We start from the raw sequence: 24,420 nt of genomic DNA, 5'->3' as shown, positions 1-24,420 counted from the left end.
ATGGATGCATGGCGGCCGTTCTCCTCGAATCTGGCGGTGACTGGCGCCACCTAGCCCCATCTTCAACCACATGCATATATGTATGTGCGATGTATTTATGTGGCGATTCCTTTCGAATCAAACGTCTACCAAATAGACACGCAAAAAAAAAAAAAAAAGTCAGAAAGCAGAATGTATTTACCCGTCGAATTTCAACAATGCACTGCACCACCAGCAGGCTCCACTTTGAGCAGTGCACGTGCGTGTTCTCCCCGGCAAAACCGAAGCCTTGCTCGATGCTTGTGCCGAGGTCTGCTGCCGGTGCAAGAGCCAGACACTCAAGAACCAAGGGGTGTATAGTTTCTTCCCCTTCACCGCACGCATTTTCACATAAAAGCGACACCCAGCAACGAAAGCTCCAAGTACGATTGGCGCTCGGAAAGGAAGTTGCGCTACCTCTCACGCCTCCTCCGCGACTCAGATGAGTCGCGGAGAGGGCATCACGAGAGGTAGCGCCACTCCCCTTCCGAGGACACCAACTGCAGTTCCAGCTTTCGCCGCTGCGGGAGCGGGGCCCGCGCGTACGGATGCCTCTTCTGGACAAAAAGCCGTGAAGCCTCGGCCACGCTTCTCATGCCCTCTACAAAAGACCGTCTGCAGGCAGTAGCTGCTTTCGGTTTACCCGCACCTCCTGCACGGGTGCAGAAAAGTGCAGGTCGGTGTACTTCCGGTCGTATCTGACTACAGATACCGGAAGTACACTGCCCTACCCTTTTCTGCATCGGTACCGGTAAATCGAACGCAGCTACTGTCTGGGGCATGCATGACGATCCCGTCCCATTGGTGAAACAGAAAACGATTGCAGACACTATCGAAACATGAATGAAGCCAACATGCTACGAACAAGCTTGAGACGTGTCCGATGGTAATTTTGTCGGCATGTCTGCTGCTAACACCATTTATTTTTGAATGATGTGCGAACAGCATGACTGCGCTTTTAGGAGGAGGAGTGGGCGCTTACCGTCGTAGACGTCGCAGGTGAGTGTGATGTCCTCCCCTTCCCGGTAGGGACGAGTGGTGTTCTCGATCCTGGTCTCGTTCTCGTCCAAGATCACCGGTCGTTTCGGGGGAACTGCGGAGGAAGACATTTCTTTGCAAAGGACGTTGGTTTTTCCACGTTCCGAAATATCCTTTTCCAAAATATGCGCTCCATCTCGTGCTGCCGAGTCAATTGTCGGAATCAGCCGTTGTTAGAGCGTGCATCTTGAGCACGGGTTGGACAGAAATTAAGGGCTCCGACAGACTTCGGAGTGAACTCGGCTTGGTTATTAGAGATCCCGAGTGCTTCGTCAGCGTTCCACCAGGGTTCAGATCCAATCGCGCCCTTCGTGCCCAGGATGGCACCTTGCGCTACCTAGCCTAACATATCATCATCCCTTTTTTTTTCTTTAAATTTGTATAAATTTTGTTAAAACACAACCCCCCCTTTTTTTTAAGTGATTCCATTGCTTATTTTTGACCCCTCCGTCGATTTTTTCTACCAATTTTCCAATCTCCTCTTAGTTACCGCAATTTTTTCCCTATCCAATCGTCCATACATGGCTGTAAATTCCAGTGCCCCCTCCAAATCCGTAGTCCTTCCTTCTAAAAGGGTGGGGTGAAGTTCGTGCACCTTAAAATTACGTGTTCTATAGTTTCCCTTTCGTGGTTGCATATGTTGCATATGTTGAAACGGCAACCACTAATGTTGCTTTTTTTTTTTAAGAGGTTTATTACGAGCCTTTTTTTAACTGAGCGGATAGACCTTTGCTCGTTACTTGATAGAGCGACGAAGCGAAGAAAGATTAACGTTATGAGACAAAAGAAAGTCAGACTTTCTATTCATGTTTAAACAGCGTAAAGTTAGACTTGATCAAGGGGCATGACAACGCCAGCCATTACAACACGACAGCTTTTTTTGATTCTTCAATGTGCATCATATGGAAACGATTACACGAGCATACGCTGGAATTTTGGTCATCTATGTAAAAATGAGAAGAAATGTGAGGAAAAAAAATCAAATTTCCCGGGCTTCGCAGCGGGATATTTTGCTACACGAGCTCCAAGATGCGCCGTGGTAACGTACACGCTGAACACACGCAGGCAGTCATTCACACTGTGGGTTAGACTAAACACATGCCCACACCTTGAGGTACAAGCACGATTATTTGCTTCAAACCACGCAAGTTTCAACGTACAATCTACTCTTAGCCCACAGCGCCAAGGTCCCATAGTTGTGGTCACTCATCTGCCGTGCCGGCCATCAGGTTCGCAACTTGAACGATAGTGGGAGAAGAAAAAAGATGTAAACATGGCTATGATAACAATATCTAAAAGCCCAGACAAGTGAATTAAGAAGATAATTTAAAATAAATTGAAGTAGCATAAGGAAGGCGAGGGAACATCAACATATGAAGTGAATGTCTCACACGTTAACGTTGAGACAGTCTGATTATAATGCAATTCAATGCTCGCTATTTGTGTCGACTTTATGGTAACACAATAACTGTGTTGTTGGTTACGTTACCCATATCCTTTCCTGGCTAGGACGTACTCAATATTGGGAAAGAGATCCAACCGCCGCGCACCTAGAGGCTACACGCAGAACTACACAAATGGGCACAACAACAACATAGATTATTTGTTTGTGTTTTGATGCAGCGCTCGACTCACTTAGCCGAACGTTGCGTCAGCCTTCAACTGGGGCTCGTGTTTATTGAGTGAAGGTTATCGCGGACGCAGCAAGAAATCGCGCACCAGTCGCGCTCAATCTTTGCCCCATGCTCGATCGAGACACGTGAAGCAAAGAAGACGTTTCTTGTGTTGGTAAACACGGAACTCTGGGGACAATAAGCAGGGCGTAGCGGACCCTACAGCCCGGTTTCCTGGCCCATATTGCTAATAATCCTAACCGCATGCTCGGTTTTCTTCATATCAGCTTCTCTTTCGATAAGAATTTATTTAAACTGCCATTCTACAAGTCTCACGTGCTCCATCAAGTCAATGAATTCCGGGAAAGGAGCGGTATTTCCTTCCCTGTCTGCTAGCCGGACACAAATACATACTAACCTATAGACGACCAAACTTCGCCAGGAGATTGACTGTTTGGTCTCAGTTGCCATGGCAATCGAAATTTTGGTCCAATAAAATCTTCGTAGCTTCGAAAGGCTCGTTCAGAACCAGTCGCGCTAAGATCGCCATGGAGCATCTTAGTGCGAAAAGCTTTTCTCGTCAATGTAAGCGTCTTTGGCAGTGTGTATGTAATCAACTTACCAATCACGCTTATCTAAACATATCTCTTAGAATGATATTTTTGTCCTTGCGTATTTCGAGACATGAAAATGAAATTTCTATGCCGCCACGCACCGACACCGCGTGTGATGGTCTTGCTAAGATCTGCACTTGTTTAGCCGGTGTGTGGATAACGAAATCTCGGTTTTCAAGAAATGTCTTGATTCGCCCCTTTTTTCTTTGGCCACAAACTGAGTGGCGCCATCTATTTGGAACCCCCGACAGACTTGCGGTTTCCGTTTATTTTTTATTTTTTTACTCATCATTCTTTTATCATAAGAGTGAATTAGGTCTGGCACCAATATAAGCGGCCATCTAAAGAAGATAACGAGTACATTTGATTTCGGAAATACTGCGAAACCCGCCGTCTGGTTTAGAGACGGAAGCGACTGGGGGCTATTTGCACACTGGCGCCACCACGTGTCATCTCACGCGAGACAGAGGGAATAAAGCAACCTGTCACCGGGAAATCGGGTGGACTCACCAAGAATGGATATGCTAAGGTGGAACTGCTCATTCCGGGAACCAAAATGGCGACCATACAGGGGGCTTGGCTCTACTTCCCCAGGATCCAGTGAGTTTATTGCTCCTTAAGAATGAATATGTTTCATCCGAATATCTCATGCCAACTCGCTCGTTCTCCCTCTTGAATCCACCCAGAAGCGCTCTACTAAGTTTACCTTATCAACCTTGTTAATCTATTTTTTTTTTCTAGTTTGTCGAAGATAAAGAAAACCATAAATCTATTCGATAATTTTTTTTTTTGCGATGTCGTAATTTTAGGTTATGCGTTTTTCATCGAACACATTAAACCAACAAAAGTTCACGCCGATTTCTTTTTACAGCTTTCACAGATGGGTCGTTCCGCACCAATCACCACTTGAAAATCGGCGCACTGAATTCCAAAACTTGCACTTTGACTTCCTTTGTTCCCAAAACTAAATTGAGCTGGAACCACCTTGCTGCCATCATCATCTCCCTCACCAATCCCTTTGCGTAGAAATTCAAGTTACGCTGAAATAGGGTGTAGCTGTAGTGTGGCCACTGAGAATGATATTGAAGCATAACATTCCTTATGGGGGTTCTGGCTTCTATCCTATTATGTCTTAGGCAATTATTGATGTCGCAGCCATAAATGATCACTCGACAATAATCCGCAACTCGCCATTTCACAATTTGCGTAATTGGTTGGGAAAGTGCAGTAGCGGCGGTTTTGCCTATCAACGAAAAATAATGGCTCAAAGGGCTCTCGTTTCTCATGACCATCGGTCTTACTCAGTGCTGTCTTGAAAAACCCTTTGAAGTCATTAGTTGGAAGGGGAATTACTGGGATACTTCTGACGCATAGTAATTTCCGGAATCTATGAGACATTCGAGGAGGAGAACCTTACACGGTGGAACCAGGTTGCAAACTCAGGAGGAATTCGATCAAGTCCTGCTTTGTACAAGTGGTCTCTCAGCACTTCAGGCTCCTGAATATTGGAGCTATTGCCATCAGCACGCTAACCACATGATGTCGTCCCAGTAGATCTCATCGTAAAGTCCCTTGGGATATAACAATAATAACCAGTTGCTGCCAGCTGCCATCACGTTATATCATCCAGTGGAGAAGAAAAAGACTATTCCTCTCTTGAACTTGAAGAAATTTTTCTTTAATTCTTCGTTTTCTCAAAGCCCGCTTGGCACGCAGTGGCACGCGTATCCTTTCTCTTCGAACACCGTATATATTAGTAGTTTTGCCAGTTTGAGCTAAATCACAAAAAGAGCCCTTACAGAATGAGGTAGTGCTATGAAAAAGTAAATTTGTAACTCCTTATACAATCACGTCTCGTTATTATGGACACCTCGGTTCCCCCAAACATTGTTCGAAATGTGAGTTGTCCATAATAACGAGACAAGTATTTACGTATTTACAAAGTTCGTTTTCGTAAATGGTGTCTACAGGGGGGGGGGGGGGGGGGGGGGTATTCATATTTATTAAGGTCCACATTAATCAGACGTCACTGCGTTTACAGTTGCTGCCTTTAACGGTTCCCACGGATCGGTTATGTTGGATGAGCACTTTTTTTAACTAAACGTGGGAAGGTACAATTAGTGGCAATATGAGCTGGACTAGTCTAGTGTTAGTCAAAAGAGGCAAAAGGCTGCATGTGGCGCCTCCGGCAGGCTAAGCTATAAAACTGACTGCCACACTGCAACTATAGAAAATATGGCATTGTTTGCAGCCTCCCTTTGAACAACTTAAGAAACGTTAAGGCTTGTGCGGCGTTTGTTCCCCCTGGGCCTTAATGCTGCTGGGCCAGCTAACATTGCCACATGCTGCACTTCCGATGTGCTACAAAAAGTTTGCAACGCTTCTTTGACATACCAGCCAGCTATCTAAAAAGCACTGGTGAAGACCAGGTCTGGAGCATGAAGTAGGTCCCAGGCTCTGAACTCTGATAAATATCTAGACAGAATTGAGCTCCGGGTAATGCAGAAGTATGAAAATGCCATGTGTTATAGTTTGTACTGTCAGGGTAGAGGCTTTCTCTATAGATTAATTGATCAAATATATCCAACTGATATCCAAACATTGCGCTAAAGAAATTGACTGGCTAGATTCACCATACTTCCTAGAAATCTTTAACGTAAACACTCGACTGAGATCAGTATGGCTGGGTGGAACAAATAAAAATGGAGAACGTTCAACCAAGTCCTTTTGGAAATACAGCGTTTCGATGCCTACTTGGCTCTTCTTCAAGGGTCACTCCGGTGATGGCCGTTGAGGAGCAGTGTTTTCGTTTCCGTCTGCTATTAACGTGGTGCATTTCTTTTTGAGTTAGCCATCTATAGAAGTGCGTGGACATACGCGGATGTTAAAGTGCCGAGAGATGTATTTATGCTTTCTGGCTTAATTTGTAAGTGCCACGACTTCAAGAAAAAGTCGCTGTCAGTGTTTGGTTTCAACATCGAGAACACGGGTGGTCAGAAATTTCTTGTTTTGTTTCCTTTATGGTGGTTTGGCACTGAGAATTCAGGCTTCATTTAAACGGTGCTCTTCTTGTTCGAGAATCTTGTGTCCCTCTGATGTGTCAACAAGACGTACCAGACAAAGGCTTCGGGGAACCACGTGCGAGTCCCGGCAGGCCTTTGGAAAATGTGTATGATTCTTAAACGTAGAGATGATGCAAACAATCTTCTCATACCGTTTCCAAGTTTTGCTGTCTTGTCTATGAAGTCAAGGTGTAAAGACTTGGGCGCAAGCATTTGGTTGAGACCAGTCTCTTTGGGTGGAATATTAAAAAAACAATGGGGACGTACAACCAAGTTTTGATGCCTACTGGGCGCTTCTGGGGCCTCCGCCAATCAGACGCCAATCCGTCACTTCCGTGACCTTTTATAACGTAGGGACATGTAAATATCCAACCCACGACCTTGTCCAACCGAGTTGCCCAGGCGTGGCTGTAGGGATGGCAGTTGAGGAGTAGTGTTTCCCTTTTAGTCTTCTAGAAAACTGACCAGGTATTCTGAATGTTCATGCCAGGGAAACTAACAGGTAGGTCTAATACACCTCCAAACACGGTTTATTCTTAACCATATTTGCCTGCAGTTATTGTTGAAGCAACTGGTTTCTAATAACCCGTATTATCTGAAGCCCCATAAAAGGAGAAATGGTTGTACGAATAGCTTTCTTAAAACGCCGTTACTTTGACTCTACCTTTACCACGACTTTACATTCACCTGTATATACTATTTTGATTGATAGGCGGTATATTTTTTATGTACTCCACAGTGTGAAGGCTAACATTCAAACGGTTGGTAATGCCGTATTTGTTCGCTGATATCCCTCAACCAACGCATCATTGCACGTGCTGTTACTCATTCGTATCAATTGTACTATGTAGAGCAAAAATAAACAGTTGCCTGCTTAAAATATCTGTTGTTTGAATAAATTACCTTTGACTGCCGTGCAGTGGTGGCTAGCGCACTCGAGAAGCCTGTAAAAAATACCATAAAAGTCGCCATCTTGAAACAAAATCGAAACATTAAAATGTGTTAGTTACTCTATTCGTGGTCATAGGGCACATTTCCGAGTTTAAAAAAAAAAATATTTGAGAAACTTTCGCTGTTCTTAAACTGTTTAGTTGGCCGTATAATTTAGATTGTGTTAATAATATATTACTTTTCTAGTTCAACAATGTTTCTTCTTTTTGTTTTATTAACACAGGGCCCTCTATCACGTTGTTTGCGATCACCACAGGTTTATACTACAGTGGACAAACTGTGTATGATAAACATTGGTGTCACGTTGGTATCTGCCAGACGGAGAGCGCATGCCCCGCAGTGCTTCCCGCCGAATAGCACCTCAACTCACGGCATGGAAAGACACTCGCTTAATAGTCTAAATGGTCGGGGTTCGATTCCCGCCTGCCACAAAAGCTCTTTTTTCTACGATGGCCTCTTCCCCTCCCCTCAAAACCCATCAGTGCCGAGCCTCGCAGCCACGCTTTCATCCAGGCCTCACAGAATTCCGAACACCTAACCGAAGAACGTTTCACATTAAAAAAAAAGAACAGCAGAAGTTTTAATTAAACGAGCGATCGAGTGTAACAACACACGCGCTTAAACAGGTCAATGTAAAATTCTGTCCAATAATGTTAGGCGTGTTTCAACCTGCTTGCAACCCATTGAAGACCAGTTATAATAAAGAATTAAGTGATCTACACTAGTCGGCGTTGAAGAGCAGTGTACTTTACCGTAGAAACTACGGGTGCTACGCTCGTGGAAGGAGCCGCATAGCGTGCCCGGTCGCAGATTTGGAGAGCGAGGATCTGGTACCACAGAGCATCAAAGAGCCCTTTCTCGGGGAACCAGGACATCATCTCACAGCTATTGCAGCGGCGAGGATCCGAAACACACTCGTTCGCTCGGGAGAATTCTGTTTCGGCGTCACGCCGCAGCGGGGCGCCAGTCACCTGGCTCTCCTCTCATCTATTGTCTGCCGCTCCACCTTTTCCATTTCGGCGGCTGCTTCTCGTGGGAACTGCCAGGCTTTGTCAGTATAGGGGAGGCTATGCTTCGACTCGTAGGTACGTCTCACGCTTAGAGTAGAACGCCCGGATTTCAGAGTGCCTCCAAGTTCGATCGCAGTCACGTGGTTAATGGGATTCGTTCGCCATATAGACTGCGAGGAGGTGACGGAAGGCCGTGATATGCTGTAAGCACCTTCACCTACACACTCGCTTTCCTCCCCTCCACAAAACTGACGCGCGCGTGAGGAGTCCGCCATTAAACTGCAAACGCTCTCCACGGTTTGAGATGCATCCTCTCTCAAATATAAGCTCCCTATCTCGAAAGCACGACATCAGCGCCCCCATAGCTTCTCTGGCCTTGTAACGACCGGCGCCCCAGTTAATCAGATGGGGATCATCTCTTCTCGCGAGAAGTGTCAGTCAGGCGTAATCCTTCCTTGCGGTTACCTCGCGGAACGGACCGTTTCGAGCCTGGCGGATTCCGTGTCACAATTCCGCGGTGAGCGGCTAACGCGTCCGGGCACGCCGCTAAGACCTCGGGCCCGTTCCGGGATTAGAACCCGGCGTCTGGCAAAGAGCCTGGCGTTACACGGGCGCGGCTGTAACCCTCTCTTTCTCGGGCCAAATACCTATTTTTTTTTTTTTATTCCTTTGGTTCCTTTGTTTTGATGGTGCACCGCTGGTTCAGGGTCGCACTCCTAATGCATCGCACAAGAAAGCCTGCAGATGCTGTGTGAACCGTGTTTCTTATTTGTATGGGACGGTCATTTTACATCAATCGCACAATAGCTGCTTGCAGACACGTTTGAATCATGTACGAAGCAAACATGATTAAAACATGTTTGAGGCGCGTCCGCATGTAATTCTGTCATCATGCCTGCAGTACGACTGCGGGTTTCGAGCTTGAGAAATTGATAAGGGAGGAGGCGAAGAAAAAAGGAAAGGGGATTTCGCAATATACGGTTGAAAATTAAACATAGCATTCTTGATTACCCTCGAATAATGCGAGGTTTCATTCATTCTTTTTTTTTTTCTAAATGCGTATTAAATAATAAGCATCGATCGTTCGAGTTATGTTTTTGTCAGCGTGATTTTCAAGTAAAATAAATATATGAATGCGTCCGGAGAGCATACGAGGATACATATATGATCATCTAAGAGCAGAAAGGAACATATCCTCCGCATGGGGAAAAAAAACAGTTCAATAGCGCCTGTCCTATATTCTTTTGTGTTTCCATCCTCCTCGTTTTGTTCGATCTTCCTAATCTTTTAAACGGTGTGGACCAACTAGCCCAAACCCGAGTTCTATCGCCACACACGTGCCCCTTTTGACGACAGTTCTTAAACATTAAACGGGACGTTCAACGCTTTTTTTTTCTCTTTCGTGTAAATACTACCACTTAGAATACCTAAACACTGACGTTTATAACCCATGAGACACGCGTTAGTTTTTTTTCTCGTGCAATGGCAGACGGAAAAAAATATTAAAAAAAGAAGATGCATTTTTATTTTATATTTTTCCTCAACTTGCAGCGAGAACAAGCGGCCAGCTGGTCGGAAGCCGATTACGTACTGGGGTTGGCGAAGTAGAGGACACTCGCTCACTTCCAGACATTGTTAGGCATTGTCGTCATTGCAGCGATTGGGCACCAACCACGACCCGAATAATTTGTCAAGCTATTAATTATCGCGAGCCCAAATCGAGTGCTCACGTCATGCTCGGGTGCACTGCTACCTCCAAATTGCGTCACGTTTAGAAAAGAAGAAATTGGGAAAAAAACTCTTCCTCTTATTCTTGAAATTACACCGCAACCAAAAAGATTTCGCTGTCAACCGCGTTGTGTGCGATTATACTTGAGTGTCACTAGTTCCAGTAAGCCCGTGCCAAGTGGAAAAAAAGAAAAACTTCCAACTGAATATCGTTGCACTGCCCCTTAAAGAAACAAGTGCACTGAATTCCGAAGCCTTTTGGCCGTTATTAATAAAGAAAAAAAGATTTAGAATGTCCAGGGTGTTCCCTGAAAACACTGAGTCGCATGAAATGTTTACTTCTTCACTGTCATTTTTATGAATTAAAAGCTTGCCCTTTTAAATAAAATTAAAAAAAAACAAGATAGATTTGTTCAGTCATACCGGCTTTCAGGGATCTCTAGCATCCTTCTCATGCAAATCCTTTAAGTTAAAAAATAACGCTTTTATTTCCAGATTAACTATTAAAATTAATATCCTCCGTCCGCAAGTGAGTGCGTCACAAAACAATCATTAACGAATAAAAAAAGAATTACCTCCAAGTTTCCTTCCCATGTTCTTGTTTTGTCAATCAATTTCGTTGCGCGTTTCCTGCCATACATTAGTCGTTTGTTTACTGTAACCCCTAATGAGCAATCATTCTCCGTCGTACACGCCTTGCATTCCATCCTACACCCCTGGTACAGCTCTCCACGCAACCAGGAAAGTAAAAACAAAACTATCCTATTGCAAATACAAAGGCACGCGAGAGTTTCTCCACTTCCGCCTTTTCACGCTTATTTTTGAATTTTTATTCGCGCCAGCGGCGCTTTGTGTGCAAAAATACTGCTAGCGCGCGATGTACGGTCGTTCCCTTTTTAATATACTTCCAGTTTTTTTTTTTGTTTTTTTTTCCTCCCTTCGCACTCGGCATCAAATAATTACGGTGTGTTCGGGTGCCACGAAAGATTCGACAATATATCACCCTACAATTCAATTCGCCCCGCACTAGTGTTTTTTTTTGTTTTCTTATTTAAAATTTTTTTACTTTTTAGCAGTCATCCCAAACGCCCCTCTAACCTTCCCGACTTCCAGAGCGCGCGCTCTCGCGTACGGCATTTTTAAACAAAAAAACTAAACAAAAAAAATCCCGAGGGCTTCGACGACGAATTAAATGCACTGCGCCGCACACAGTTGACGGACGAACAAGAAGAGAGAGAGTTACATTCCGTTAAAATTGGACACATTCTCGAGTCCGACGACGGGCAACGGTGATTGGTGCGCGCTTTTTCCCCGACTATGTTTTCCTCGTTTCTCAGGGGGTGTCGCGCTCCCCGACAGACACTGCTCTCCGTTTCAACCCCAGAAGGCTGAAAGTGCGCCGGATGCTACTTGCTCGCCGGACCAATAAACCGGCTCCCTTTGATCACGTGACCACCCTTTATTTTCTGTGCGGGGGTGCGGGCGACTGCGTCACCACGTGACTCGAGACAGACGCATAGGTCCGGCAAAACGAGGATGTAGCTTCCACCGTACCGTCGTCTAGGGGGTAAACGGAGCGCGTACTTCGTTTCAACCTCGCGACGGACCGCCAGGAACGCTATGCGAGCCATCCTGGCCAATCCGGTGCGGCGTAAGTGTCACGTGATTGCAGTAAAAAAAAAAAAAAAAGACTTAGCCGCGTTTGGGGGCCGTCGCGTTTTTGGAGTGTAGCGCCCGGAGCGCGCGATGTGCATTGGCTTGGACGGCTCGCAGATTCCGCCGCGGTCCATCGTCAAGTTATGAACCGAGGCGGCCGCTGTCGCGGTGCCCTTTCCTGAAGCTGCCATGTTCCCAGGGACGCCGAGGCTACGATGGACCGCGGGGGACGCTAGGAGTCAATTCAATTCCGAGTGGGCGTCGTATGAGAGCTTCGGGAAAAGCGAAGTGAGGCGCGTTGTATTGGCTGGAATTGCTCGCAGGGTCCGGTGCGGTTCATCCTGTGTCGAAACAAAAGCCAGCGGAGTCCCGGTGCCCTTTCGAAACCCGCCAATGTCCCGGGGACGTTAAAGCGACGTGAGATGAATGGCTCGGAATTTAGGAATGCGGAACCTCCCCCGGTGGAAATTAAAATGAAAATAAGAGCGGGCGGTAGGGTGTTCGACCGTCGGCTTCAAAAAAAGGAGAACACGCCGCTGCATCCGTGTTTCCGTGCTCCGATATTTATAAGGCCGCCCCCAACTTCCAGCGAGCTTGGAATACCGTCAGTTCTCCCAGGCGATATCGAGACACAACTAAAATTTTTTTTCTTGCTACTGTAGTTCTCTTTGCACGCGCGAAAGCGAGGAAATAAATGAGTGTTTACCGGGTAGGCGAATTCATTCTGCCCTGTTTCTTTGCACGTTTTTAAAGAGCTAAATAGCGGGGCAACACTGAACGCCAGCTTTGTGTTGAGCGTGGCGTTAGTTTAGCAAATACATGATGTTTAAGTACATAACTTGCGGCGCTAAAATTTTGTATATAACTGGCGTCTGATATCAAAACTGTATTACCCCTGGGTGGGTCGGCTCTTTTGTGCCGGTTGAAGAATAACGAACCGTTTTGGAACTTGCTAGGTCCTTCGTCAGTCCAGCGAAAGACCTCGATAACTTTGTTGTCTTTCTTGAGCATAAAAACGTTAACGCAAAAAAAAAAAGACTAGAACCCACCCCCCACCCCCCCAAAGAAAAAAAGAACAAAATAAAACATTTGAATTGAAAAAAGAAAAATTTACTCAATAAATATATCGCTTATTAGTTTGATAAAATAAAACTGAAAGGGCAATGCAAATTCTACTATTATAGTAATAAAAGAAGTAGTTAGTTAGACAAAAACACTCTAAGGGGCATGTGGTTGGCGTGAAGCCAACAGCACCTGCCGCGGTAATATATGTTGATGGAGTCCTATCGCCTTAAGCAATCCAGCGAGAGAAAAAAATAATAGAAAATAATAAAGGAAACAACAGTTAGGTAACGATTGATTATCTATAATAAGTATTAATAAAAAAACGACGTAATGTATCTTCATAAATGTTGCAGTATAATCAAACAAAACCTTTAATTAGATTCACACGTTTTCGGTCACTTGTTCCAATTTATCCTTTGTATTGAATTAGGCATTTCTTACATTGAACAAAAATAAACTGCATTTTTAATTACAATCAAACGTCTCGTTTACTCGCCAACTATAATTGTTTGCTGTACTCCGAAGGGAGTCAGCAAACAATAAGTCAGAATTCTAGATATAACGGTTCTACCAGCCACAAGTGTGCACCGATTCGCACCCGGAACACGCTCTTTCACATTCCTATGTAAAACGTAAGTAGAGACGCCGCGAAGTAAGGACGAGACCGGTATCACGAACCTGACGACTGCTCGAAAATTGAGACACAAATTCGCGTGTAACAACCTCCGCGATAGACCGATTTTCAAAACCCGGTCAAGCAACATTGGTGGTCACCATTTTTAGGGGGGAAACGAAGCGTGTGATTGGATACGAGTCCTCGCCGAACGCTGACGCGGCGCTCGTTCCCAATAGGAGCTCAGAGAGCGTGCCCAAGCAATGGAGAACAAGGATAATCGGCGGAGCCGCTACTAGGTGGCGCGCAGTTTTGAAAAGGGTTTAGTCTGAATGTTACGAGCGTGTTGCTTTGATTTCGTATAGTACTGCACACAAAGCTTTGTATTTCGAAGTTGAAGGAATGGGTCTCCGAGTCGAAACCATTGGTGTCCGCAATAATTATGCAATGTACACGCCAAAAAAAAAAAACAACAAATAAAAACTTTATTAAAAGTTGCGTGAAGCGGGTGACAGCTCGCTTACATTCTTTTTCCGTAGCAGCACTCTTTTCCACACCGAATTTTACTAGTAAAGTTAATGCACTACTAGAAATGAGGGTGTTAAGTCATCGATTAAGTCCCTCAAATGGCTACACCCTTAAAGCCGTAAAAAAAAAGAATAAAAAAAACAGTGCGCAGCAGTTATTGTTTTTTTTTCTTCTGATCTGCACGGCTGCGCTGTTTTATTTCTAGCCATGGCCTCCTTTATTCTAGAAGACCTGTCATATCGGAAAAGAGTGTGACCTCTCTAAAGGGGAAAGGAGATTAAAAAAAAAAGAGGGTGTGCGAAGGGAGTCTCTCGAGCAGCGCCAAACAATACCCGAGCGGTAAAATCCGGAAACACGGACAGGCTACTTTTTGTCTCGTTTTATTCGAGAAAGAAAAACATTTTGCGTGGACCCTCCACCATTCCGCTCCTCTCCCGTTTGCTTGTATCCGATCGCCTGGACCATCCCTATTGAGATGACTATCTTCAAACATCGCACGCAATGCTGTCTGCTCAGTTGTCAAATTCATTGTTAATATCAAGGGCCACTATATCAGTCAAGCGAATGTGGAAACTCTTGTAGCGGCAAATGCCGAATTAACTTCCAAATAGCTATTGAAAATAAGCCCCGTCGTTTTTAAAACCTTCAGAAGAGCTCGGCGCAAAAAAAAAAGTATATTGTTTAAAACAAATCAAGTTAATGAGATTTTTTGTATTTAAATAGATCTCTTGGAAAATAGAAGCGATCCTGCCAGTGTAGTGCCGAGTAAAGCATCGTGGGAAGCCCTTGGCCACAGTTTCGTTTTGAATTTGCCAACCACACTTCGCGATATTCCCGGTCACGACCAAATACATGCAGTGCTTGAATGTTCGAATACTCTAAGTATTGCCTACCCATAAAGATAAAATGCTGGGGACCTTTTCTTATTGTTTTATTTTGCAGGAGGGGTGCTCCCGGCGTGCCAGAGTTTGTGGGAATGTAAACACGACTACGAAGGCACATGGAAGATGTATACTGGGCCGGTCAGCCTGTTCCAATGCTGCACTCTGGGGCCCTAAACTCGTCAAGCACAAAGTTGAAGCCGAAAGTTCGCGGAGCGGGCGGATTGGACGTCAGCGAAAGAAGCGTGAAGTCCTGGTCTTGATAGGCCCATCGGTGCGCTCCGTCAACTTTGGCCCCAACTTTGTGTTGGACGAGTTTAGAAGCCCTGAAGCGGTAGCAGGACGCCAGATAGAGATGGGACGCGGCTGGTTGGACTCCTACAGACCTGTAGCTCTGAAGTTGTGAACAGCGCCCCTGGAGAGAAACATAGGATATATTAAGGTAGCATTTTCAATGTGCGTAGCGTTGCGTCCTTTCAAACGCTCTGTTAGTGCGCGTGAACCATGAGCAGACGCCATGGGAAACTGACAGCCGCTAGTTTACGCCCGTGGGCGGTACATGATGGGACGCTAGGACGCCGCTTCACGTCAGCATTAAATGGTCCCGTCTCGCGAACGCTAGCAAATGCGCCTTTTTCGTGGTTGCGTATTGTGAACACTACAGCGCCCCCTGGTCGAGAGAAACACTCCTATACCCCTCGCTAATATAAGGCAGGTCCTCACGGCAGCAGGAGGTCCGTGTTTCAACAGGGCTTTCAGGAAGATGAATGGGTGTAACGCGAGCGAGTCCTGACTTTCCTTTCAGCCAGTGCCGAGATGCACTTGCTCGTCAACGGGGCTATCGAACTCGAAACCCTACCGCTCCTTTCCACGGCCAAAGAGTTCTTATAATGCAACCCGCAGAGCGTCGCATGCAGTAATTTTTTTAATTATTCTTTACTTTAGCTAGAAACTAGTGACTCTCTTAAACTAGATGCATTTTTGAACATGTTTGATTGATTGATCGATTCGTCTGATCACTGATAACTAAGCGGAAGAAAGAATTTCTTTATATAGAAAGTACAGCTTCATGAGAAACGTTTTATTGATGTATTGGTCGCCATGCTAGAACAAAAGTATTTTTTGTCAAGAAGCTACCATTTTTTTTTCTGAGTTAATTGCAACAAAACACTCCGTCTCTAATTTCCGTTTCATTTTTTTTTATTTTTTTTTTCCTTGCGTTATGATTTTGTTGCTATCGGACTTTACGTCCCTGACAAACGATGTGGACGGTAGAAATCAAGCTCAACTCTCCGATTCGCTTGGAGAAGCACATTTTATAGCTCCTATTCAGCCTAATATTGTGCGATGATTCTTCAGTATAAATACAAAACAGATGTTAATAGAACACCAAATGACTGACAACTGGCAATATATATATATATATATATTTCCAGGATTATTTTTGCGGGAGAGGTTTCATTCAAGTCAGCCTGGTCTGATTTATATCAGAATCAAATTTCTGAACTACATCGCGATCTATATCATACTGATCTACATTATTCCCCACCCTGATACGAAACCGTCGTTTACTGCGTCGTGCCCGCATAATCTGGCTCCTCGGCCAGGAGGCGATTTATCTTCCAAGTGCCCCATTGTCCCGCCTCGGTCTGGCCAGCGCCACATGAAAAGCGAAGGGACACTCGCGCTCATCTTACTGCCTCCACGTGGAAGATTTGGGGACAGCAAATAAGCCGCTGCACGAATCGTCTTTCCTCCGTGGCGAGTCAGTTCTCTCGTTTCACCTCTTCGCACTTTGCCTTGTGTTTTTTTAGCGAACAGGAATTGCGGGTTCTTGTTTATTCCTACGAGCATCTTAGCGTGCTTTCTTTAGACGTGGCTAGAAGGGTGCACAGAGACGTACCGTCGTGGATATAGACCAGTGTCGGAAATGTTAGCCCCCAGCGATAACAAATAGGAGATAACAATCTCGAACGCATTTTCTTGCGAAGACAGGGTCTGCGTATAAAACAAGATTTTGGCTTTCACAGCACCGTTGGCATCGGTGTTGTTCTTTGAGCTATCGTGACTATGCAGTTCTGATGTTATTGCACTACAATATGTGCGAACGTTTCTAAAAAAGTAAAAAGAAACGGAGTCTTGCAAAAAGCGCAGCTCTCCTTCTGTGTCATGGCGTCAGCATAAACAAATATAGCGGCGCCCATATAGGAACTTGGTTTCTTGGGCGCGTTTACACTAAGTTGGACCGCTGCTAACATTGCGACCCGGCAATCAAGCAGCGCCAAACGTTTATCGTCATGGCACTCGCGTTCTTTGCGAGTGACAGCGACGGCTGAACGAATCCCGCGCAGGTATGTGGCGCCATCTTGCGCTTTTCAACGTGAAACGTTCTATGGCTGGCTGCTCCGGATTTCGCAAAGCCATGGCCTGTGACGTCCGATAATGCAACGCCCGCGGTGTTGCATTGTGGGACGTCACGAACCTATGCACCATTCCAGTTTCTCCGCTAAATTTAGCGGGGAAGTTTAATTGGTGTATAGGTCACATGATATCCGGTCGCGTGACGTCGATTGTGCCGATAAATGTGGCGGGAAAATTAACGTCTTTTCAACTCTCCAACAATCCAGTTTCTCCGCCAAGTTTAGCGGAAATATTAACGTCACGCGATCTACAGACCAATTCAGTTTCCTCGCTCAATTTAGCGGACAAATTGACGTCACGTGACGTTCACCCTTTTCACGTATGTAACCAAATTGCCCCGCGATATCCCATACAATTTGTTTTTATATATGCGTACAATTGATTTAGCTTTAGAGAGAAAATAGAGATAGGCGACGAGCGTCGAAACGGTGCACTTTCGAAGCTGCCTGAATTGTTCCATCGGATCGTAGTGTCGGCTGAGGTCGTACTTAACGTGAAACTGAGTACATACTTATTCGTGCAGGACCTCGTGTCGCAGGCAATCTGGCGTCAGCGTCGAGTGGACAAAAAATCCCAAAATGCAGCGCGCGCAGCCACGTCTGTTACACGTGGCTGCGCGCGTTTTATTATGGAACTTTCCCGCTAAATTTTGGCGGGAAAAGTTTTCCGCCACATTTTGCTGAAAGTTTTTCCCCCATCTTCAGCGGGTCCATAGGGTCATGACGTCACAATCACGTATGATGTCACGTCACACGTGACGCTACCAACTAGACCACGGACACACGCTTGCACGGCTTAGCAACGAGCACGCGTTTATATGAGAAGGCTTTGCGAACGGAACACGATAACGCTATTGGGTAGGAGATCGAACAAAGCTCGACGACGAACTTTGTCGTCGAGCTTGGTGTCCCCACAGTCCAGTGTTTACTAACACAGTATATAAAAAAAAAGAAATTGAACGTCGCCTAGCGCGGTTTGGGCACAAGAAATTCACTTTGACCAATGCTTTGGTCGCACGAGGAGCGGCCTTCGAATCGTCATCTATATACGATATCGCTGATCAAAAACAAACAAGAACATTCGGTCAGTTGTCCCCGCAGCTGGAGCGTTTCGCTAGAGGCGTGACTGTTCGATCTCCTCCCCTCTCCTCCCCTCTTAAAGGCAAAGCTTAAGGGTCCCCAAGTTTTGTTCACCTTCGTGCTTAGCCACGAGGCTGACAAATCCGGTGCGCTGTATGAAGAAAAAAAGCGAGGCATTACAATTTAGTGCAAGTAAAATAATATAGAAAAGGCAGCCCAAGAATGATAGGCAGTCCCGATTGAAACGAGATCTTCTCCCAGTGGCGTGAGCGAGAGCAAATTTACGATGTTTTCCCGCATACCGGAAGTTCCGCGATTCCAGGTGACGGCGCCCGCGTAGAAAAGGTCTGTAATCTAATACCTCTCGTCTGCGCACCGTCGTCTTTGTCAACTGGGGCGTGGTTGGCGTTCTCGGATCACGCATGGCAACTCTCCTCTGCGGGTTATCAGACGCCGCTCGCATGTTCACAGCTTAGTGACTCAACATTTTCTGACACGGTGATAGAGGATGAAAGGGTGTATAGGCCATTATAATAATCACCTCCTGCGCGATGCCAGTTTTGATTATTTGGATAATGAAACACTTCACAGTCCCTGAAAATGCATGGTAACAGGTTTCCAGCTAAGTGACTCCGGAATGTTCGCCTCAAAGATAAGGTCTAGAAAGGTGCCTCTAGCAGGGGCTCACCGATGACGATGAGGTGCGTGGTGAGTTTCCTCGTCCAGTCCTTCTTGAAGTCCACGGCACACACGTAGGTGCCGTTGTCCGAGTGTCTGAGTCCGTCGATGCTCAGCACTGCGGGCACCTGGATGACCGAGAAGTAGGCACGTCCTTGAAGACCGCTCAGCTGGGCGCTCTGGCGGACCTGAGAGAGGCTTCCGGTCCTCGAGTTCACTTCCACACTGTACACGGGACTAGGGCTGAGGTCCTTGAACCACAGGATCCGCACGGGAAAGTCGCCGGGGCCCGGAGCCCTGATGTCGCAACTCAGCTGGACTCGGCTGTTTTCGAGCGCTGTCAGGAGTTGAGCTTCCGCTGCGAGAGAAGAAAACAAAATACGATTGAGATGGGGAGATAAGCCGTGAATGGAACAACAAAACAACTGCAGTGGTCTTTATCTCCAGTGCCCTATGACTGATAAAATGCACTATTTATAGGGACACTGACAGGTCAAAATCATGTTTCTTTTATAATCAGAAACGATTAAAAGCGATGCGTGGATATTACCCTCAATATTCGAAACTTAAAAACTCAGTATTTGAGGAATAAAAAATAAGAAAATATCCAAAAGGCGTATTTGAGGTTTTTGCGCAATCCGCAACAGGTCTTGTACACATTACTAAAAAAAGTAATCGATTACAATCACTATTACTCTTGGCTAAAAAGTATTCGATTAGCTTACTTCATTTCTCGACAGCAAAAGTAATTGGACAGTACTTTAAGAAGCAAGGGCTGCTTTTCTGATTACTTTATTCTGTGAAGACTTACATCTTTTGCGTTCATACAATTCAATACAATACAATAAACTTTATTTTTCCAGAAGTACTGGAGGGGTCCCCAGACAAAAGCTGCTAAAAGCAGCTTGACTGGGTCTGGGTCCCCCTTATACATGGCAGCAGCTCGGACAACAAACATATAAAACACTTTACCATGGTGATAAGAAAAATAAAACAAGGTCACATAACATCGCAGTAGCAGAAGAACAAAATTAGCTATGAATAGTTAAAACAGTAGGTACGTAAGTCTTTTTTGCCAATTGTGTAGATGTTTATGTTGTTCGTGGAACATTTATTTAACACGTACGGTACTTTGTAATGCAGTAATAGAAGTAGTTCATAACAATGAACTACTTCTAACCTCGAAACCTTGCTTGTCACAAGGACCGCGTAGGGGAAATACGGGATCTTGACGTCTATTTGAGCTGGCTTTGTTATATTTTGCATCCGCTTTAAGCATTCTTCGGTTCTGGTTTTCCTACGGGCTGCGAGTAGGTACCGTAAGCAGGATTTTTTTTCTTTTTCGGTGTGTGTGTGCGCGAGGGGGCTATTTTGAACAGAGGACGTACAAAGCTACATTCTGCTCCCTCAAACTTCGCCGTGAATGGCATTTGTCACGCACTGGGGCTTCCCTATCCCTATCCCAGCTTGAAAAAAAAACAAAAAACAACAAAAAAGGTGCATTCCACAGAAACTATAGACCGTTCCACTATGAAGAACGGAGCGAGAAAAAATTCCCTCCCCCTCTCACCCCGCACGCCGTCTGCTCCGCTGAGTGGACTGTACCTAACATCCGGCTGGCGTACAAACTCGGTTTAAAATCTCATCATTTGGGAAATTTCAAACGCAGATGCCCGGATTTTGATATGCAAGTTATCGTGTAATGCTATGCTCGATAAAAAGACTACCCGAGTCTAATTGCAATGTTACCTGCGTGCGAATAAAAAAAAAATGGAAGAAATGTGTCATGGCGAATTCCACGGGGCGTTTTGGAGCGCGCCGGGATCAGGTGACCAGATTTCTGAATGAAGCACACGATCCGAACGGGATCGCGCCGCCTACTGATGCTCAAATGCTCAACTGCGTATATAACCGCGTTCCATACCACAGATTCACTTTCTGACTTGGACCGTTGACTTAAGCAGTGGAGATGCGTTCCCACGGCTTCTAGCGGATACAAGCTGATCCGCTAGAAGAACCACTGGCTCTGCATTTCACCGACCATACAGTAGTATTAATGAAGTCGAAACGGGGAAACCCGGAACTATGCACTACCTATGAGCAATAAAAAAATATCAGCACCATCAGCACTACCTATGAACAATAAAATCAGTATCATCAGCACCACCAGAGCTTCGCCCCAATCAGCATCATTCACCACGTGGAGATGCGGTCATTTTTTTTTTTTTCGGACTTTGCCTTGCGGAAGGGTATTGGCAGTCCCCAAAAGTTACCGTTTCTGGGTTCCCACTTCGGGTGAGTAGTTCCTACCGAAGTGGTTGATTTGACGACAAACTCTAAGCGTCGATCGAGCGTTTGCTTCAATTGTGTCGCTCAGTGTCTGCGAAGGAAACGACGAAAAATAAGACTGTTCATGGTTAAAGGGGCACTGACTCCCCAAAGGTCGTATTTATTTTTATTGTCTAAAACGATGCAAGTTGCAGTCATAGACACGCAAAAAAAACCGCATCGCGAAAAAAATATTTTCCCGCGCGAGCGCGCGCCTTTTTATTTTTGGCGTTTGATTTTCCCGCCTCTCGCCTCCTCGCTTCTTTTGATCGGTGACGTCAAAAATCAGGAAATTTAGAAGCTTTGTAGGCGACATCTCTATAACATTTAATTACGGCAATCCTAAAACATGTTTTTTAACGCAATTGCGAACGCACTACGGCCCTTCTTTTTGAAATACCAAAAATCGGGAGTTCGTTGTGGTGCCGTCTCCTGGATTTGTATCGTCCAACGGAAAACAGGCGACATCGCTCAAAACCGGTCCGCCTCAACGCGGGCGCTCGCTCCTTTCCTCCTCGCTTTGGGTCGCCATGGCAACAGCAGGGAGTGGTGAAAGGAAGTCGACTCTCAGGTCTCCGCAATTTTTGACGTCAAGGCACCGGCGCCGAAAGCGCGGGAACTTCGAATTCGGCATTTGGAAATTGTTTTTTTACTTCACGAATACTGAATTCCCAAATCTCAAATTTTGAGGGTAATGTCCCGGCATCGTTTTCAATCGTTTCGGATAATAAAAAAAAATATGATTTTGATGTGTCAGTACCTCTTTAAGGCTGACTATTTCGCTGATTCGAGCAAATCCCATAGCTCACAAACGTAGACGGTTCTCGGAAATATATATATATATATATTTTTTTACAGTTGAGCTGTGAAGGGCTAGTTTCCCCAGTATTGTGTCCGTCAGCAACAAATGATGACACTAAACTCTGGACAGCTACCGCCATCTATGAGTGACGGCGGCAACCAGACAACAACATTGTCGGCTATCTGGTCTCCGCCGTTACTGATAGATGGCCGGCAACCTTACCAGCCTTTCCACTCTGGCTTGCCGATTAAGACCGGTCATTGCTTCATTCCCAACATATTACAGCTTCACTGGTCTTCCTTCACCAGAGTGGAAAGGCTGAAAGCTTTATTTTTGAACAGTTTTGTGTATGTCCGTGAACCTCACGAGGCATACTGTCATTGGCGAAAGAGAATGTTATGACAAATATTAAGTGTTTGTATTGATCGTTTCAAAGATTAAATGAAAGTATATCGCACATAAAACGCAGCCCCTTGAGTAGATCTGTTGTTGAGAAAATGTAATAATCAGGAACAGTTTTTGTTTTGTATCCTTGTTTTCGTTAAATACACAGCATAACACATGTATCACAAGACTGCGGAAAAAAATTATACGATCTTTAATTTGAAAAAAATTTCGGAGGTATTGTTTGAAAGAAACGTAGATTTGCTTGACAAAATATTGTAAAATTTCACAGATGAAAATTCACAGCTTCGTTCCTTACTAGATTGCAATAAAGAAACTCCAGAAACGCACTCCAAAGAACCGTTGATGTCGAAATAATGAATTTCCTGCAACGACGTTTGACGCCGAATATTTTGAAAGTTCTAAAAGTTTACATTCAGACTCACTCTGGCATTTCGACAATAATATATTTAAAAAAGAATGTACTTTGATAAATTATATGAAAAGGCCTGGCACCATCTCTCAGTAGTTTTGGAAGCTGATGAAACTATTTTTCAAACGCGTCACTTAAAATACTGTAACCTTGACGTAGCGTCCCTCTTAAGAGTAGAATCGATTGCTACAAATAAGAAAGAAAACTTGAACATGTCTTTCAAACCGTTTTCTTTATTTTTTTCCCCTTTTTTAACAGAATTGGATTAGTTTTTAACGATTGTTGCCACAGACTGCGCTTTCGTGCAGGAGTTTGCGACACCACAACACCCCGCATCAGCGTCAAGCCAAATCCCCTACGACGACAGCGCAAGCCCTGGAGAAAGGCGGAAATTGAGATTCGATTCGACCCGAAAATTGACCGCGTAGTCCAAAAAGAAAGCACTAAAGACTCTTCGAATTCCGGAGACACAACGACTCGCCGTTGATATGCCGTACGACCTTGTTTATTTTTCGTTCTGTATCGACGTACGAAACGGAGGCTAACATCAACTCCTCGAATCCTTGGTTGTTCTTGTCACGCCATTGGACGATTGGAGCTGTCACCCCAGGTTCCACCTTTTTCCTTCTGTTGTTCTTGTTCCATTGGATCTTGAGGGGGGATTTCCTGTCCGGAAACACTGAGAGTAAAATTGCCGCCGACAACCAATCCGTCTTGTTCCGTCAGCGACCAACCCACCCTGTGCCAATTTCAGCTCGGTCGACGTGAAAATGGTGGATTCGGCCTGCCACTTAAAGACCGGTTCACTCGAAGGCCCCATCTAATCTCGTAGAAAAACCGCAATTCCTGTTTCGAGTGGGCTGCGTTCGAGCGAGTGATTCAATCTAAGCTTGGAGTGGCTTTGAGGGAGCAACAACTCTGGTCCTAGGAAAAAAAAAAGTACAGAATTGTTCGATGGCAACCATGATTGTCTCGCGCAGAAAAAAGGGAGTACGTCATGGTGTTAATACTCGATTGCAACCATGGTGATAACATTGATTTACTGTGAGTTTTTACGGGTGAACCGTTCAACTTACTGAGACGGAGTTTAAGACAAACACAGAGCCTTGCGACTCCCGAGCTTTTAAAATTGCGACGCTGCCGATCCGATTGCGAAATGAACGGATAAAAATCCAATGAATGAATCATGAAGCAAAAGGTGTTAACGTTATAAGCCTTATATTGTCAACTTGGAAACCCTTTGTGCGCCATAAGTCGGGTAGTACGAGGTCCTAGACGTTCGCGAAAAAGAAAAGTTCTCGTGATGTTTTCGCACTTTGTTGGCGAGGACCGCATACTCTATACTGGGTTCCAACTTATGATGCACCCGGACGGACGCTGGGAGCCACGTTAAGCGAGGTTGACATCTCGAAATGTCGGTCGCCATTTTGAAGTTGCGACGTCACTCGCGTGGCACAAAGCTAGCGGTGGAAGCTGCGGTACTCGACGTCAAAACTGCGAAATCGCGAATGAAATCGC

General features: G+C 45.2%; 1 protein-coding gene across 1 annotated transcript in view; it reads right to left on the bottom strand.

Annotated features, from left to right (window-relative positions):
- Positions 1 to 23,722, bottom strand: part of LOC8043170 (hemicentin-1) — a 64,475-nt gene extending 40,753 nt beyond the window's left edge. The window contains exons 1-4 of the mRNA XM_040502038.1: positions 23,637 to 23,722; positions 23,403 to 23,568; positions 18,966 to 19,380; positions 1,001 to 1,111 (exon numbers count right to left, since the gene is read on the bottom strand). Of these exons, the coding sequence (XP_040357972.1) occupies positions 1,001 to 1,111; positions 18,966 to 19,380; positions 23,403 to 23,568; positions 23,637 to 23,722 (778 nt within the window). The remainder of the gene's footprint in view (positions 1 to 1,000; positions 1,112 to 18,965; positions 19,381 to 23,402; positions 23,569 to 23,636) is intronic.
- Between the last annotated feature and the right edge of the window lie 698 nt (positions 23,723 to 24,420).

The sequence above is a fragment of the Ixodes scapularis genome, unplaced genomic scaffold, assembly GCF_016920785.2.
Source record: "Ixodes scapularis isolate PalLabHiFi unplaced genomic scaffold, ASM1692078v2 PGA_scaffold11__112_contigs__length_91849675, whole genome shotgun sequence".
NCBI lineage: Eukaryota > Metazoa > Arthropoda > Arachnida > Ixodida > Ixodidae > Ixodes > Ixodes scapularis.
The sequence above is the reverse complement of the archived record's forward strand: the minus strand, read 5'-3'. Positions and strand labels throughout refer to the sequence as shown.